Source organism: Malurus melanocephalus, unplaced genomic scaffold (assembly GCF_030028575.1).
Source record: "Malurus melanocephalus ecotype Western Australia unplaced genomic scaffold, MMel_1.1 scaffold_51, whole genome shotgun sequence".
NCBI classification, from domain to species: Eukaryota; Metazoa; Chordata; class Aves; order Passeriformes; family Maluridae; genus Malurus; species Malurus melanocephalus.
In genome coordinates, this window is record NW_026623283.1 from 1,375,250 (window position 1) to 1,393,108 (window position 17,859).

General features: G+C 40.6%; 1 protein-coding gene across 5 annotated transcripts in view; it reads right to left on the minus strand.

Moving 5' to 3' along the window:
* The window catches only part of HECW1 (HECT, C2 and WW domain containing E3 ubiquitin protein ligase 1), a 250,690-nt gene that overhangs the window by 173,549 nt on the left and 59,282 nt on the right, over positions 1-17,859 (minus strand). Inside the window, exon 1 of one of the 5 annotated variants that reach the window (XM_057365335.1) lies at positions 9,901-9,943. The exons of the other annotated variants lie outside the window; for them this stretch is intronic. Within the exon in view, the coding sequence (XP_057221318.1) occupies positions 9,901-9,927 (27 nt within the window). The 5' untranslated portion in view covers positions 9,928-9,943. Of the gene's footprint in view, positions 1-9,900; positions 9,944-17,859 lie in introns of those variants that run through there. 5 annotated transcript variants of the gene reach the window in all.

The following is a 17,859-nucleotide window of genomic DNA, read 5'->3' on the forward strand; positions in this document are numbered from 1 at the left end:
CATTCCTCACCACAGCCTGTAAAAATTCAGTTGACTCTCTGACTGCCATCCCTGAAAGAGCTGTGTGCACTTTCGCTCCTTCCTCCCTCTATTCCAAACTTTTGGCAAGGGCCCTCTTCTTCTGTGCCATGTCTCTCACATCACAGCCCATGCCATAGCCATATTCTTGGTGACCATGCACCCATTCCTTTTTATTCTCAAGGCCTATCTCCTCTTTCTCACTTGTGAATACCACCCTCCCCACGCTTGTAGGCAGGAAAGGACAGGGCACACAGGACCACTTGCTGTACCAGCTATAAGAAAGGTACCTGATTAACTCGCAGGGTCAACAAACATTAAAAACCCAGGAGGGTTGAAAGGAAGCTCTTTTCACTCATGGTTCTTTCCAGCTGTTCAGAGGCTGACCCTTACTCCACAGCAAAGAGAACATTAAAAATGTCCTGTTTCATTCACTGCTGCTAGACTATGTCATGCCTCTTTACCTTCATCTGYATTTCTTTAAGAGTGTGTTTTGAAGTGTCAGTCTCTCAGCCTCCTCAGGCAGTGAGGCAGGTGGGTACCGTTAGCAGTCTGTCAGGTATTAATGCCTATATCAACCAATCCTTTGATCTAAGAACAAATCATTGCAAGAAACCAGTCTTTCAACCAGACGCCACCTTCAGAATATGCCCTCAGTTCCATTRTCTCTCTTTCAATGTGGCCTAGAATATTTCCTGACATTTTAAAATTAATTGGCTACAGAGCTCCTGTTATTACCACATTACCTACAGACAAATAGAAAAATGCCATTCAGTTGAGTGTGCTTGATCCTGCTTATGATGAAATTGAAGGCAAAACTCCCCTTGATTTCAATGGGGAACAAAGTGACTTTGTAAAGCAAAGGAAAACCCATAAAGCTGTCAACAGCTGCAGCTAATAAGGGCTAATCCAGACCTGGAAAATAAAGAGTTCATATTTTAACTAAAACACTTCAAACATTTTCATCCATGAACAACCTATTCTGCTGGAAAACACATCAGACAAACATGTAGAGCAGCAAGGTGCATTTTGGAATACAGATCACACCAACGACTCTTAGAAGGAGATGTCAAAACCTAGAAACAAATATGATTTGATGGGTTAGGATTAATTTAAGATTCACATATCATCTGAATGATACTGAAACTAATTGTAAGTTTTTTTGTCCTACGCAATTATAAAAATAGAAATCAAMATATTTTTCATATATTCTAAAGAAAACTGGAACATGACACAGTGAAGCAYGTTTTCTGTCTGATGCCACTGGATATCAGCATGAAAAGTTCTTGAAAGTACTAAGAGTTTCAATTCCACATTTAAGTATTCTCAACAGATTGTCTTATGTATRTACATTTCTGGGGAGACTGTGACAACAAAATATCTGAAGTATATTGTTTTTAAAGAAGAATCTATTATGACCAACATTTTGAGGATCAAGAATTCCTAATTTGCACTGAAGGACTGTAAGGAAAAATTGACTTGTGCTAAGTAATGGCACAGATCCAATGTTTTATTCTTGAAAATAATTCTGATACAATTAAAAGCTTAATACTAAGTGATTGAACCCACAAGGCATTGCTTAAAGGGTGAGATGTCTCTGTTCCTGGACCGGTAAAACGAGCCTCAGATAAGTATCTTCAAACCAGACTGCTACTTATTGTTTCATCTTTATTAAGCCTAAAGAGAAGCAGTAGTTCTGGTATTACAATCTCTAGTTGAGGAACAAGATTCAGATTTTACAAAAAAGAATGTGTGGTGGCTTTATCTAGGGCCCAAAAAACTCCTCCATGAGCGAATAGAAGCTGCGTTCAGGGATTCTGTTTTCATCTGGATCACCCTAAGACAAGTCTGAGCCACTTATCTACGGTTTCCTGGGGCAATGCTAGATGAAATGCAGCCTGGTAGTCTCCCCCTGGAAAACAATTACAGGCATAAARCAGATTTTCAAATCAGAAACCACCCATAACAACTGCAGCAGTCTASTTCAAGCAGACAAAAAGAGCAAACTGGTCCAGGCTCCACCAACCAAATACAAACAACAYAGAAGAGAGAAAAGCCCTGTGACTACCATCTCATAAATGACCTGGACATAGAGATGGGCAAGTCCCGTGGTGACTGGATGATTTCTGAACTCCACCCATACTGAGCTGGCTGCCAGTCCATCTCCAACTCAGTAATTAAGTATTACCATGGGGAATCACACAATCATATATAGAGGTTGTACATCTSCTCACGTTACTCCACGAGGCTTTAATTTACTTTTTTCTCTTTAACTCCAGTTCAAAAGTGTAGTCCTGTGTTCAAAAGGTCTTGTGAGAGTTTTCAAAGAAGAAGAACATCTTCAAAGGTGGTGGGAAATATTCTATTTCACTCATTCACAGACAAAAACACAAGAATGGTTCTGAATGAAAGTTCAAACCACAGTTTCATTTAATTTTAATGAGGATCATTAGATAGAATTAACAGTTTTTTGCTGCCATTGAATCCTCACAGAAGAAAAGTAATTACAGTTTTTAATAGAGCAGTTAAAGTAAGGTGCAAWGGAGAAATTTTTTTAAGCTATCTTTCTGGTAACAAATCCTCTGTCAAGAAGTCTCCTTAATTYCTGAAGGATTGGGTTTTAGGGCATTGTAATTAATGTCTATGGTTTAATTAATTAGTATTTATAGAAGCCTGCACAAGTAAGCAATTTGGAAAACTGTTCAGTTCTGCAGGCCTTAAACTTGAATTCCGGTAAAAACAGTAGGACACAAACATGACCCTGCAACAAGGCTGTGGCCACACAAGCAACCATGGCCTGCTTGGATGTCTTGGCATGGGACTCAGTTCTGTTCTCCTAAGGACAGCAAGAATTTCCTGCTGTCTGTTTTTGTGCACAAATCAATGAAATATGCTTTGGTCCAGAGATGCTACTTTAAATTGATGATACTACTTGCTAGAAGAAATGCTATTCAACTTAACCCTAGGCAGTAACACTAGAATGTCAATGACATTAAAACTTGAGTTTTCAACAGGCATTCCCATTAGGGGTTTCAAAGCAGTGCACAAATTCATTTTCAGTGTACACATCGGGTTTGTGTGACCAAGTTTTGGTAGCAGGGCTTACCAGAGCAACTTCTGTGAGCAGCTGCCAGAGGCTTCCCCTATATCCTTGGGAGACAGAGCCAGCTGGCTCCAACAGGGGTCCACCTCTGGCCAAACCAAGACTATTAGTGATGGTGGCAGCACCTCTGGRATAACATTTTTAAGACAGTTATAAGGTTTCAGCACAAGATAAAGAGAGGGGTGAAAAAAAGTGTGTGAAAGAACTATGCAAACACCAAGATCAGTGAAGAAAGAGGGGAAGGAAGTGCTGGAAGCATCAGAGCAGAGATTCCCCTGAAACCCACRAKGAAGTCCATGGTGAGGCAGCTGCRCCCTGGTAACTCTTGGAAGACCACAGTGAAGCAAAGATCCACCTAYAGCCCATGGAGGACCCCAAGCCAGAGTAGGTGAATGCCTGAAGGATGATGCGACCCCATGGGAAGCCCATACTGGAGCAGGCTCCTGGCAGGAACTGCAAACCAATGGACAGAAGAGCTCCCCACTGGAGCACGTTTGCTTGCAGGACCTGTGAGCCTGGAGGGAACCCACACTAGAGCAGCAGAAGAGACCCAAGCTGGAGCAGCCTATTCCTGACAGACTGCACCAGTGGAAAGGATCCACGCTGGAGCAGTTTGTGAACTGCAGACTGTGGGAAGAACTCACACTGGAGAAGTTTAGAGAACTGCCTCGTGTGGGAGGGACCCCATGCTGGAGAAGATAAGGAGTCCTCCCGTGGGAAGGAAGCAATGAAAGAAAAAAATGAGGGAAGAACTGGCCAGAACCCCAGAGGGGAAGGCATTTTTTTAAGATTTGGTTTTMTTTCTCATTACCCTACTCTGCTKTGATTGCTAAAATTTATCTTCTCTGCATCAAATTGTTTTTCCCRTGACAGTAATGGGTGAGTGATCTCTCCCTGTGCTTATTATCTCAACGCATGAGCCTTYTGTTATATTTTCTCTCCCCYGTCCAGCTGAGGAGGGGAGTGATAGAGCAACTCTGGTGGGCACCCCGTGTCAGGTCAGGGTCAGCCCATCATAGTGCAAACAAAGACATGAATGAATTTAACAAATTTATCACTTGYAACACACTAGCTTAAGAGCCGTATAGTAATGTTTCTGGTACTTTTTCTCTCAATATTAGTRACAAATTAACTTGATTGCTGTGTTTTTCTAACCTTTAACCAAAAGCTGAATGTTTGCATTAAAGATATTCAGGTCTGATTCTGAAAACATTCCCGGAAATAAAAACAAAAAGCCCTGTTAGCAGTGGAATTAATGCAGCTGTCTTCCTGTAGATTTCTATCCTTTATCATCACCAAACCTCTATTAAAATCCCAGGTTTTTCCTGTCCATTTCAATGTAAAACACCCACCGAAGGCAAAGGTAATGATAATCCCAGTGACTTTCGCAGCTGCTTAAGCAGGTGACAAACGGCTCTACTTGTCTTTCCTCCAGTCCCAACCTTGTGCCTCTCTTTCTTCTTCCCAGCCCAAGGCCTGTAGAAACCTAATTATCCAAAAGACTCCTTCCTATTTCACTTGAAATTAGCCAATGGCTTCAGAAGTAATTAGACGAGAGAGTGATAGACAGGGCAAGCAGAAGTCTGATCAGCCCAGGAAGATAGTTTATAAAAAAATTATACGTAGCCTCCACTGATTGAACTGATTACTCACACCAGGGAATTTCCTCCTGTGCAGTGGTCTGCAGAAATAGGTGTTAYGGTATTTCAAAGGCCATTAGAAACACGTAACAAAAGTCTAATCAAAGTGACTTTAGAGGGAACAGGACTTGATCAAATATGCAACACAACAATACTCCCTTTCCAGCTCCCTTCTTCTTAATTAGTATTTTGTCATACAGAGTTCAGTGTGTTCTCATCCTGGTGGAAAATTTTAGCTACAAATTAAACAAAATATGCTTATATTTTCTGTATGGATTTTGTGACAGATTTTCAGCTTACTCTTAAAAGTGGTGTGATTTTTTCCCCCACATTAAATGAGGCATCAAGTGTATAATTTTTCTTCAAGAAGCAAAGAAATTAATAGAGGTGAAAATTCAGTGTCATGAAAAATRGGCTWATTTAAAATGCAAAGTAAAAAAAAMCCCTCATATTTTTCATTTTTAATTCCCAATTCAATTGAAGTATATATTCACATAAAGACTCAGAGATAATGTATTTGACAGAGCTTTCTTGGTGTACTGTAAAATAATTTTTTTCATTATGCAACTAGTTCTGTAAATGGTTTAATATTAATAAAATTAAATATTGATTGACTTTAATTAGACTTTTATCATATAGAGGCTCAAAAAATAATTGATTTTTTTTCTGCCAGTTTCTATGCTTTAAAAAGATGGGACAMATTTTGGCAACGTATTTTAATTTCCGAGTAAAATCAAAATTTTTGTGTATGTCAAAACAAAAGTACATCCACACGTTATGCAAGACCAAAGCTGCAAAATAGTATGGAAGCAATGTAGGCTCCCAGTATGAAAAATCTGAAAGTTATAAGCATAGCTGCATTTTACCAAAAGAAATTACAAATCCTCTTATTTCATATTTTTCAAAAGTCCATGAGKTTTTACCTGACAAAAGCCATTACAGCAACCAGAAATTTTGGTGGCATCAAAACTCCAAAGGCACAGATCATTTCCAATGTCATCTGTGTTCTGCAGTATGGACAACGGCTTGTGCACATGGGTATAGATCAGGGCAAAAATTAATTCAGCCTAGGCCTCATCTTGCATGCCTTGGATGTGGTGGAAGATGAGGCCAAGGTGTTTCAAGGTCTGTTAAATTCAACAGTCCTGGAAACAACTCCTGTCCCATTGAGTCATCTGGGGTTCTTTTAAATTCCTAAATACTCAAAGTTAGACAGAAAGTACCATTTTCACAACCTTTCACTTAGGTGATACAGTGGGCAGAATGGCAACCATCATCAAATTTCCTTTTAAGTGCTCATTTCTTAATAACCTGGATGATAATATCAGTCAGTTGTCCTGTGTTTTAAAGCATATCTTAATTTCTACCCTTAATCACCCTTGTCTTTTCCCAAATGTACAGTTATTCCCTTACTGTTGTGGCAGATATTAAGCAAATACAAAGAATTGYTCCTTCAATTAAACTGGTGCTGGAAATAGGGACCGATGTAAACAGGAAGAGAGAATCATGTCAGAAATTAATCTGTTTCTTAATTTCTCCATTAAGATGTAACTACCATCTCAGCCAATATTTATGTATTCTAATTAAAAAGACATTAGGAGAGMAAGGGACGTAGTTCACAGCTCCACCTCTTTTCCTACCACTGCCTCCCATATCTTGCTGCTGCCTTTTCTGGRACCACCAGCACACAGCTGAGAGTCTACAGAAAAAGTTGGATTTCTGTCATGCTTGCAGGCTGGCTAACCACCATCMCTTTGGGACCCAAATGGCTTTTGGTGGATCTGTTGGCTCTTCTGCCATCAGACAAACACATAAGAAGAGTTGCAAAGTTCAAAACACATTCTTAACATATTTTGGTTATCATTAGCACAAAAAAAGCAATGCAAGCATATAAGGCATTGTTTAAAGCAAAGGGATTGCAAAATGTTTTTGTTTTTTTTATATGGGGAAATGCTTTTATCTGGGAAATAGCTTTCAGTATGGGTCCTACCAATGTGTGCTGTTTTATAAAAAAGTAATTCCAATATTTTTGTTGTTGTTGTTGTTGTTATTTATTTTTGCCTGAGAATTACACTGCAAAAGGATATCTGAAAAGTGTCTGTCTGTTGAGTCCTGAATAATCCCCCAGGTAACAACTCTACAGTAACACTATTTGGCACAGGAACACCAATAGATCTTTTGCCCATAAATAACTCCTTTTATTGAAAGTATGAACTCCACATCTGATTAACTCTAATKTAAGAATAAATTATTGCTGTTTGTCTTAATGTAAGTAGACAGCATACAACAAAAAGCRCATGTGCTATAGTGGTCCCTGATAAACCAAACATAATTTTAAAGCTCACATAGAAGATGACTTTTTTTTAACTGGTGGGTCAATATCAGCCCTYTTCCCTAATGAAGAACTAAATCCAAAGCAATTAATATACTGTTAATATACTGTTCTGAGTCTCATCCAGAGAAGACCTTYTAAAAGGCAGAAATTACTTGCAGAGAAGCCATCACATACTACAGCACTAATGCCTTTTGCAACTGGACCCTTACTTTGATTGTGTAATAACATTTTTTCTAGCCATGTTTCTATTTTTTTCCTTCCAGTTTTTATAGCCTGCCTTGAGATTTCAGCTTGTTACTTGACTGAGGTTAACTTTTCTATATTGCTTATACAGTTTAAGGACACAAAAGGGTGCTCTGCAACACCCTTTGAAGCATGACTTCACTCTGCTGACTGAATAGGGCATATGTAGGGAAACTAATTTAAGAAATGAAATYAGATACTTAAACACTTCTAAATAGTGCTCAGGCCTCCCCAAGGATTTGGAAGGGTCCTACACTCCTTGTACCCATCAAGTCTTCACATTGCTTAGAAGTGTCGGCATTTATCTACAATGCCTACATTGCAACTCAAAAGCCTTATCTGGAAGGACAAGTTAATGCCCTTGCAGGTACCTATTGTTCACTGCCATACACTAAATTGTGCATCTGACTTGATTTCCCTGAAGTAATCCATGCTGAGATTAAAACAGAAATTGATTTTTTTTTCTAATAATGGCAAGAAAGGAGAAAAAAAGTGTCCAGCAGGAAATATTGTTAAAAACTTAGTTAACTTGCTTTCCATACAGGAAGAGGAAAGGGGAAGGTAGGGCAAGGAACTGAGGAATGCCTTTCTTCAGTTAAGGAAGTGTTTTGGTTTTTTTCCTTCATACACAGAGCGAAGTAGTAGAACCTGAACCAAAGCTGCAGTTAATGAATTTTGTCAATAAAAGACAGGCAATATATCTAACAGAGAGCACTTTGTGACACGTGATTTACATCCCTTTGGTACATCTGAATACAGCTGTCCACATAAACTGAGGACCAAGATTCCCTTAYCTTAACTACAAGACCCCCCTGAGGAGACAAAACATGACAGTCAGTTGAATACGCTGCAGCAAGTATGTAATTTGTTTTCTTCCTGCTGTTGCATCAGCTGCCTATTCCTGGCAGGATTCTTGGTGAGTCGTATTTAACACAGCTTCCAGGATCTCCTGTGTTGTTGCATTTAAGGGTCCAGATTTGTTAAGACACTTAGCTAGCAGTGAGAGATCATTTAAAACTTAGGAAAATCATCACCACAGATGAATTTGAAAATGCTGCAAATACATCCTGATGCCCAAGTAAAATACAGTTTTGCTCATAAGTTAAACAGGCATTATGCACTCTGCTTTGCTAAAAAAAAACCCCTATTTCCAATATTTTTCATACCCCTTCTGTTATTAAACATGCCCTTACTTTTAAGTATTTTCACCTGAAAAAAACATGCAATCTTACTATGACCTGCATAATCTTTGGGGAGGATATTTTATTTAGTTTGTTGGTTTTCTTTTTTTTTCAGAGTAATAAAAAAAGTGCCGAATACTTCTGATGATGTACTCACATGATGCAAGAGCTGCAAAATTCAAATGATTGTCATATGAAATGTYAGCTTGTGAACAGTTTTCAAAAACTAGAACATTCAAGGATTACTCTTCGCCAAAGAGTCTTTCTGCGATTCCTCATCACATTTAGTGYGTCTTTATGCGTGTAGAATACCACTGAGCTTGCAGCTACAAGAGGTGAAAGGAGGAGTGTTCTTGGACACGTCCACAAAGATTCTCAGTTGTCATCATAAAGAGACTTAATGTATTTCCTCAGCAGTTACAGCACTGCCTAATTTGCACAGAGGCACAAATACCACCCCAGCAGAACTTGTGCCTGAGGCTCTCACTGCCTGCTACGAAGTTCAGGAATTTAAACAGAAAGGATACGTCCTCATGAAACTGGAAGAACATAATGACCTACAACACACATGGGTGTTCACTGAACTCTTCCTCTACCCAGAATTCAAATTATTTGAAAGATTAATCAGAAAGGAAAATGTAGAAGCAAACACACAAACAAAAGCCCCAACCATATCAACATTTCARTGACAGAAATAATACTAGATAAACTTCCATGCACATTCTGGCTCTCTCTGATAACACATAACAATTCAGAAGACTGAGCTGTGCAGGAAGATGCATACAGTAGCAGTGTGTTACGCATGCAMATAATCTCACAGGTTCCTCTACTCAGTGATTAGTGCCATAGTTGTACATCCCTGCACCTCACACATTAGTGTCTACTGTGATGGCTGATTTGTGTGTCGTGATGACTCAGAATTAATTCACAGTTAGAAGCTGCAGATTTCAGAAAATGCCTTGTGAAGGTGAGTGGTTGATGCATTGTGTGCTTTGCCTAGGCATGGATATGTGCAACTGCAGTGTCACAGTTGCCTGCTGCTCCCAGGACCTCCTAGCTACGATCTTTTAATCATCACATCTTGATTCAGCAAGAATTCTTGGGCCAGCCACTCAAAACAAACCCAACACTGASAGAGGGATGCTTAGGAGGTTACAAAAAAAGAAAACAAAACAAAGAACAAAAGATCACTTCAAATGAAGCTTGATAGGATGTTTTCTTGAATAGGTGCTCAAATTACCTGAACCACTTTTGATCTTAAACACGGACCGGGGGCAGCTGCAACAAGCTCCGAGCTTTGGCACATTCCATTATATGAATGGTAGTGAATTTATAATGGAATGGTATGGATGGTTTTTATAATCAGAAAAACACACTGACCTTAACACTACACAGGTGGAGCAGCATAATGACCCGCCAATTGTAAGCGCATCAATTCCTGGGGAAAAGTTCAATGAGGTTAACTCAGCATGTATCCCATAACCAACAAAAGCGACATTTAAAAATATTGTTTTTTCCACCACAGCCTGTCTTTGACAACATTTTGTTAACTGATTTGTTCCACTGTTCAGTACAGTCTACTACATTACATTCCAGTAAAGATGGACATTGTCATGCACTTCAATGCTGAAATACATGTTTAAAAAAGTAAGAATGCTGATAGGTACAATAAACTTTCCAGACTGTGTAAGATTAAGCATAATATCCATTTAACTTAGGAAGAAACTGAAAGAAAACAAAAGACACCACCAGCAGATCTTCAGTTTCATTGCAAAATCCTCATGGTGAATGAGCTTAGATGGATACCAGACGACCAGCATTTCTTCTTCCCATCAGTTTATTGACAAATGTGGATATTGCAGGGACCAGCCACAAGGGAAGTATATTTTAGTGTACCATATTGGAGCTGACCAGTTTGAATAGATATCCAGTTTGAATGGTCCAATATAYAGTTTGAATAGTCCAAGATCAGACTGCAAAATACTACAAACAAGATTCTGTTTTTCTATTCAGCCTCAACCAGTTTTTAACACATCCACACATTACCAAGCCACACAGAGAGAAAGAAGAAAACAAAGACAGAAACTTGAATCTGAATCAGGAAGAACTTATCAGAAAGGACAGACGGCTTTTCAAACATGCAGTAATAAATCTTTAAATTACTACTGAAATACCAAAAGAYATCCACAATTCAGCTACAACAGCAACATTTTGATGTCTATACTTCTGCTCATTTGCCCTCCTTGTCTTTTGTGAGCCGGGCATGCCAATACTTTATAGCTTCTCTACAGCACTAGCAGGGAAAGCCCCTCAGCAACAAGGCAGTTTGATACCCCCATCTTCTCACGTCACACACCTCTATGGGTACTGTTGGCCCACCCTACTATTCATCCCCACCATCAGTTTCTGCTGTGTACTCAATGACAGCTGAGAAGGCAAGGACAAAAAAGCCTTAAAACATGATTGGCACCACAACTAAAATTGTAAATTCATCAAGAGCACAAAAATGAAGAAGAGARCCAAATGCTTTGGATTTAGGAAGACACTCAACCATTCAGAAATGTTCAGCTGAAAAAAAAAAGATTTATAAAACAAAACAGTGCTGTTTGATTATACTCCCCTRTCATTAAAAGACCTTCAAAACATGTAATAGCCATGAAAATAAACAAATTAAAACTACATATTGCTTTGTCATCCCCCTCCGCCTTTCACAAGCCATTAAATCTCATGGACATAATCCATTTTAGTCCCAAATTTACCAACTGCCTATAGTCTGGTGGCCCTTTGCTTTTATTGAAAAAGTGTATTTACAATGGAAATAAAGCAGGGTGATCCCAAAGTTGGGCAAGGAGCCACATMATCTTTAAAGGCAATCTCAGAGAAGTTAATCCACACTTTTTTCAGCTGYCTGGTAGAAGCACACACAGCAAAAACTCTTCCAAACAGCTGAACTGTAAATCCTCCTCTCACAACCAGCCACCATGAATTTTCCACAGCCACACAGAAGCTTGTTTCAGATTTAATAGTTTTGCACATAACAAAAAGTAATAAACTACATTATACCACATACAGTGGAGACATTCCATTCTCTACTTTTTGTGATTTGGGATAAAAGCACAGGYACATGCCTCTTCCTAAGCCAGTTCTAATGCAGCTTTCATACTCACAGGCAATGTGAAAACCCTGCAGCTTCACTCCTGCCTTCAGAGCCATCCACAYCACACCAGCAGGTTATGCAGAACACTCCAAAAGGAGGAAGAGCTTCCAGACTTGCACCCCGTCTGCCTCCTGCTGTGCCAGACAACACAACTCCAAAGTATTGCAATAAATTTTCTCACTTCTCCTTCCTCAAAGCATCTCAGTCCTCAATGTCACTCAGTTTTGTGAATGGGAAGCAAAAATAAACCAATGTGCTTATCTTCCTAAACTGCCTGGCTCACACATCATGTAAAACCTATACTGAGTCACGGAAAGCCTTTTTTGCAGAGACAGAATGTGTTGTGATCCCTTCATCCATTCATTCCTTAATCCAGAAACAATGACGTTGCTCAGTGTTTATAGCAAGCCTGACAGAAAGCCCAGCTGCCATCACCCCAGCCAGCCAGGAATATCCCATGGGCAGCAGAGCTCCAGTGCAATGCTGTGACCAGGGCTCTGTCCCCCTGTGCTGTATTCACCCTCTGCTCCAGGACATGTGGCTCATGTGCCTGTATGTGTTCAAACTTTTAATAGCAAGAGATAGGAAAAGTGCTATCTTACATAAAGATAGATTTACCCAGGGATRCATTTACGCTCAATGATGTGCTTCAGAAATGTAATTATAATTGAAGCACACTTCAGGTAAATTGGAGAGCCTGTAATCAGAAAGACTCGTTGCTCAGATGAACACTGCTTTCTGGATTTCATTGTTGGCTGTGTCTGGTCACCTATGAACTCCTGTCTTTACATTCAGATTGCACATTTCCTGGCTCTTTAGTTCAGATTTCCCATGGCTCTTGAACAGCACTTGTACAAGTGTATGACTGGGTCTGCCAGTTGTTACTGCAATGAAAGTCTAAACACTACTTATTTCAATAAATGCATATACAAACATGTCATCTCAAGAGCCAGGAAAATCAGAGGTATTATGTTTACAGCCTGTGTGATGAAGAGGTGAGAGAAACACTAAAGAACACAGGAACTGTGCTGTTTGTGTCGAGCCTACTCACAGCCTGTGTATGCATTCATTTTCTGTCTAGGAACAACAGTTTGTCCACAAAATCCACCCTGCTCAGAGGATGAGTAGTTTTTTGATAGATCTCTGTATGAGATTACCATGATCCAGGAGTAAAGCAGGGACAGGAGTGCACTCAGCAAGTGGAGTTTTTTTACCCTATTTCTCCTTCTGARAATGAAGCAAATTGAAGTTGATTCAATTGATGTCCACTACCTCCCTGATTTCTGTTTTTATCTCTCTCACCTTGCTTACATCTTCTTTTTCATAACCTGTCATTTAACATTAAGGTCTCTTGCTTGCTATTTGGCCCTGACAAGCCCAACTGTGCCTCAATCCCTCTCCCTTCAATTTTCTTATCTATCTCCTTCRTTTCTGCTATTATTCTCTCTCCCCATTCTCTCTCTCCACTTTTCATTTCCTTCTGGTTTCTCCCCCTCCCTACAGAAGCAATTGSTGGTCTCTGCAACTGACACGTGACCATCCTATGCCTTGAGTCTCTGTGTTTTTTTCAGTTTATCACACAAGTATATTAACATAATCTTTATGCATGCCATGTCCTGCCTGAAGCAATCTTAAGGCTCATATCCTGCTGCTATCTTCCTTCAAATCCCTTACTCAACAACACTTTTGCAAGGAAAACCCCAATCACAGCAAAGCTGGAATGTAAACAGCTGGAATAAAAAACCTCTTTTAAATCTCTGCATGCATATGCACACATGTGTTTGTACATGTTTACATTTCTATTGTATCCTGGCCTCTGGCTGCAGCCCACGTTTTCTTTACTTAACTTTCTTTCACTTTCTTCCTCTTAACCCATGAACTGTTCAGTGTCTTGGGATAGTCCGCACAGCAGTTAGCCCAACAGGTCTCTAGGCACGATATACAGTACAGATTAGTAAAAGGAATAAAACCTATTCAAGCTTGAAAAACATTTTTGTTCAGTGGTCAACAGTTAGTTTCCAGAGACTATAAATCTTGTGCTCAGTATGACACCATTTGCAACAGGGGCTGATCTGGCATCTGAGAACAGACAATTACCCAAACTCTTAAGCCACTTCAGACTGAGATGGAGTACCACAGGCAGCCATGCTAACAGAACACGGAGCATGCTTTTCTGTCAATAAACAATTCTGTTAACAATAACAGAAAAGCAGGTATGTTTGTCCAGCAGACAAGCTCTTCTGTTCCTCTCTTGATTGCTTCCTTCCTCCCTTCCTTCACCCCTGCCACCATCAACCTCAATTAACAGCAACCTGCTGCACAGTTTAAACAGTTTTYACATTGAAGTGATGGGAACAACATTGAAGAAATTAGAATTACCTTTTTTTTTAAACCTCCACAGATTGATATTTGAAATGTTTTTCAGTTTTTATAWGGATAAAAGATACCTATCAGAGAAAGATGGGCAGCACCAGTCATTCATGTTAGRAGTGTTTGTTCCTTCTATCTCAACAAACACAAACATGTAAGAGAAACTCGTGCATTTTTCAGGTTTGGTAATTACACCTGCCAGCTGAAGCTACTAGAGCGGGAAATATATAAAAGCTCTTAAAATAAATGTATGGTTTTSTGACTGCAAGATAAATACTAGCAAATCCTCATGTGTAAATTAGCTAAATAACTCACAAACCAGTATACAATTTCTTTTCCCTTCAGAAGACAAAAAGGATGCAATATAATTAGAAAAATAATTAATATGTTAATTGAGGATTTTARTTGCCCAGAGACAAACCTCAGTTGTGTTGAAATCTGGCTCAAAATCAGAGTTAAATCTGTTGTGGAAAGAACTCCAGCTTTTTCACATAAAGGCACAAAATCTTGTACATATTAATACAAAGTGAAAACTCTGATTGTTTTGCATCAAAGGGAAATGAAAAAGACAGCAACATCGTCATGCCATCTTCAGGTAAGATCTTCTATTTGTTAATTTGCAAATCTTCCACATTGTTCTCAATTTGCAGATGAATTTTGGAAGTCATCAGATAGTAATGGTCTTCTCTCCCAGCCTCAGATGATGGGGAGGATGGGGGCAGGAGAACTGTACCATGAGATACAGCTTTTCTGCCTCATGGGTGCCATAAAATACAGAATATGAGGTAGACAAGGAAACTTACATTTCCTGAATGATGGTTTTCTGCAATTTAAATTCTAAAGACATGACCACGAACTCCTCCTCTGTTTCCTGCATTTGATGACAGCGAAGTTTGAAGGGTGGAGCCTGAGAGATGTGTTAAGGGGGCTTCAACCCATGAATAATCCGCTGGAGTCCAGCTCCACACAGTCACACCCAGATCCGGCCTCTGCCGGCYGGCTGAGCCATGCACAAGGTATGTKGGTGGGCTCTCARCACAGGGCTGGTGGTGTCAGTMTGGTCCCTTTCAAAACTGGTGTCTGCCTCTTAAAAGAGAAAATATCCATGGCTGGCATTAACTGAACTTCCATTGGGAAGTTTCRTGGGAGAAAGTACCAAACCAGTMCAGGCACTGAAAAACTACAAGAGACCAAACCCTGGTGGGTCAGTGCGATGCAGTTCCTGTCCCTGCAGTCTGTGGGGTTACATACATTTTACTCTCCAGGAGCATGAATAAGCTTGGTGTTCAACTTTTACATGAATTCTGCAGCTATGTAATGAAAAGGAAGGTTGTTGCTGCTGACATGGATAAAGATGTGGCTGGACAGGTGAGCATCGGACACTGAAAGGCAACTGCCTCTGTTCAGAGCCCCTACATGCCTGGAGGAGAGCTGCCAAGAAGGACTGAAGAACTGGATTTTTTATATGCCCACCTGGCAGCACCTGAGCCTACCAGTGTGACTCATGACATCATTCAAATACAAAAGAATGGGTTTTTAATTAATAAAAGAAACCATGACAAAAGTCTTCTATCACACACTTGGTAGGTAGTTTGCAAAACTGGTGCAATGAGYAAAGCTGGCASACTATGTCCACTCAGTTACAGAATCTCAGMATTCTGYTGGAAGYTCAGTGKGACAAGACAGGCCCTTGCACGTGGCCAATGTGACTGGAGTGATCAGCAGGCAAGAGACAGATCTGCTCCTGTTCAGAGGCCTTGACAATAAGAAATCTGTACATCCCATACAACATGGGATTTTATGAGCTAAAATTTTAGTTTTGCATTATGCCTGAAAAYAAGCTGGTAGTCAATTTCAAGACCAACTGAACTAATCTCTTGCAAATAATTTTCAGAAAGGATAAAGTGATAAAACAGCTATGAAAATTTTAGCTGTGGCTGAAGTGTGTTTTGTTACCCCATAYAAACACAGCTAATGAGTGTATTTAATAGAGGATTCGCACCGCTTGGTTTCGGTGGAACAAGGGGATATGACAGTAATCACAGCAATGAGCTATTTTCCTGGTTTAGAAGAGTTCCMATTTGSCTGAMTGTGCTTTGGGCAGAGATTTAATGGTCTATGTCCAAAAATGACCAACCTTTCTACCACACCAATGTCACCTCCATTTACTGGCTTCTCAAAGTCTGTATTATTTCCATGGTGATCTGCTGGCTCTGTCTATCTCAGCCAATGGCTCTGGTCTCACTTGGGCTTTCCTCCAGGCTGCAGTTGCTGAAATCAGCCCCCAGGAAAATAGTCYATGTCCAAACACAGTAAGKCCCTGGTCCTCCTCCCTGCAGGACYTCACAGATATTAGCTCTGGCACAAAAGGAGACAGCTGATAGGGGTGGGTTCTGCCACGGCCTAAGAGAGGARTAACAGCATGAGGTTGGTCYTTRGGAGYTGAGGAGAGGAYGTGTGGGGGATGCCCAGCAGCTGTGCCCAGTGCTTGGTCACCAAGGGCRAGGACAGCACCCTGGGCCTCTGGGGCACAGAGAGTGCCTTGGGGACAGTATCTGAAAACCTTCCTGGGAAAGATGGGTAGAGAGTGATGCTGCATGTGGGGGACATGTCAGAGTGCCATCACGCAGCAATGCAGCATTCTCAGTGCCTGGGGCAAGAAAAAAAGAAGAGTCCTCCTATAGTCTGCTGCCAGAACTGGCCCAGGGCCAGTCCAAAGACATGCAGGAGGAAATCCTTGAGGAGCTGGTGAAATTAGCTGGAGGGGACTGACAGTAGACCAGGTGCTGGACAAGGCTGATATAGGTTCTCTGCTGGAAGGCCACCTTCAGAGCTCATCAAAGGGATGAAAATCTTTTTCAGCTACATAGCTGTGACCAGACCAAGTGAACATTATCTTGAGGAGCACTGCAGAGCACCCTCTCCTCATTCCCTGTGGAGCCAGGRGGCAGCCGCCATAAGAAAAAGGGTGCAGAGATGTCTCCAAGGCTCCCAGGACTTAGAAGTACCCACTRGTGCAGGAARGATTCCTGCCCWCAAGGTAGATCACACCACAGGCACRCRATCAGTCTCAGAAGCCCCTGAMATGACTTTAGGTAGGGCAGATCAGGGCTTGGGCATCTCCTGGGAATTGTAATAAGCCTGTGGGAGGAGAAGCCATCTCTTGCTCATGTGCTCAGGGAATAGCCAGTTGCCGCCACTGAGGTCAGGAAAGAATTTTCCCCAGGGGTATAATGGCATTGGTCCTGGTGGCGTTTGCCTTCCTGTGCAGCACTGAGCCTGACCACTGGTGAGGAGAAGCACAGCAACACAGTGAGTTTTGGAAGGTAAAAATTGTGCTTGGCATCAATATGTGTCATACTTCAGAAATTCACTGCAGTACCACACATCTCCTTTTTCTTTTGTGTGAGGTTAGTCCCRATAATTCTTCACATTCTCTTCAGGAAACAGGAACTGATTGGTCTGTATTCCTGCTGCTATTTTCTGTAATCCTGTCACTTGCTTTTGTCAGACTGCAAAAGATGTATTTTCAAGCTGAATTGTAGAGCACATCAACCTGCTCCTAGCTACACATGCAAGTGGTRTTAATGCTTGTGAGCATCAGCTCTGAAACAGATTCAGAAAAACAACAACAAAATCTTATTTCCAGTTGTTAACTTTGTGCTATGTGTCCTCTTCAGTATTTCTGGAGCTGAAAAATCCCTGTCATGGCAGGTAAATAACAGCCTCTGTGTTATTTAACTTATGGTAAGCACAGGAAATAGAACAGAGCAGTTATGCCATGTTACACTCAGAGCTCTGCACAAGGCTCC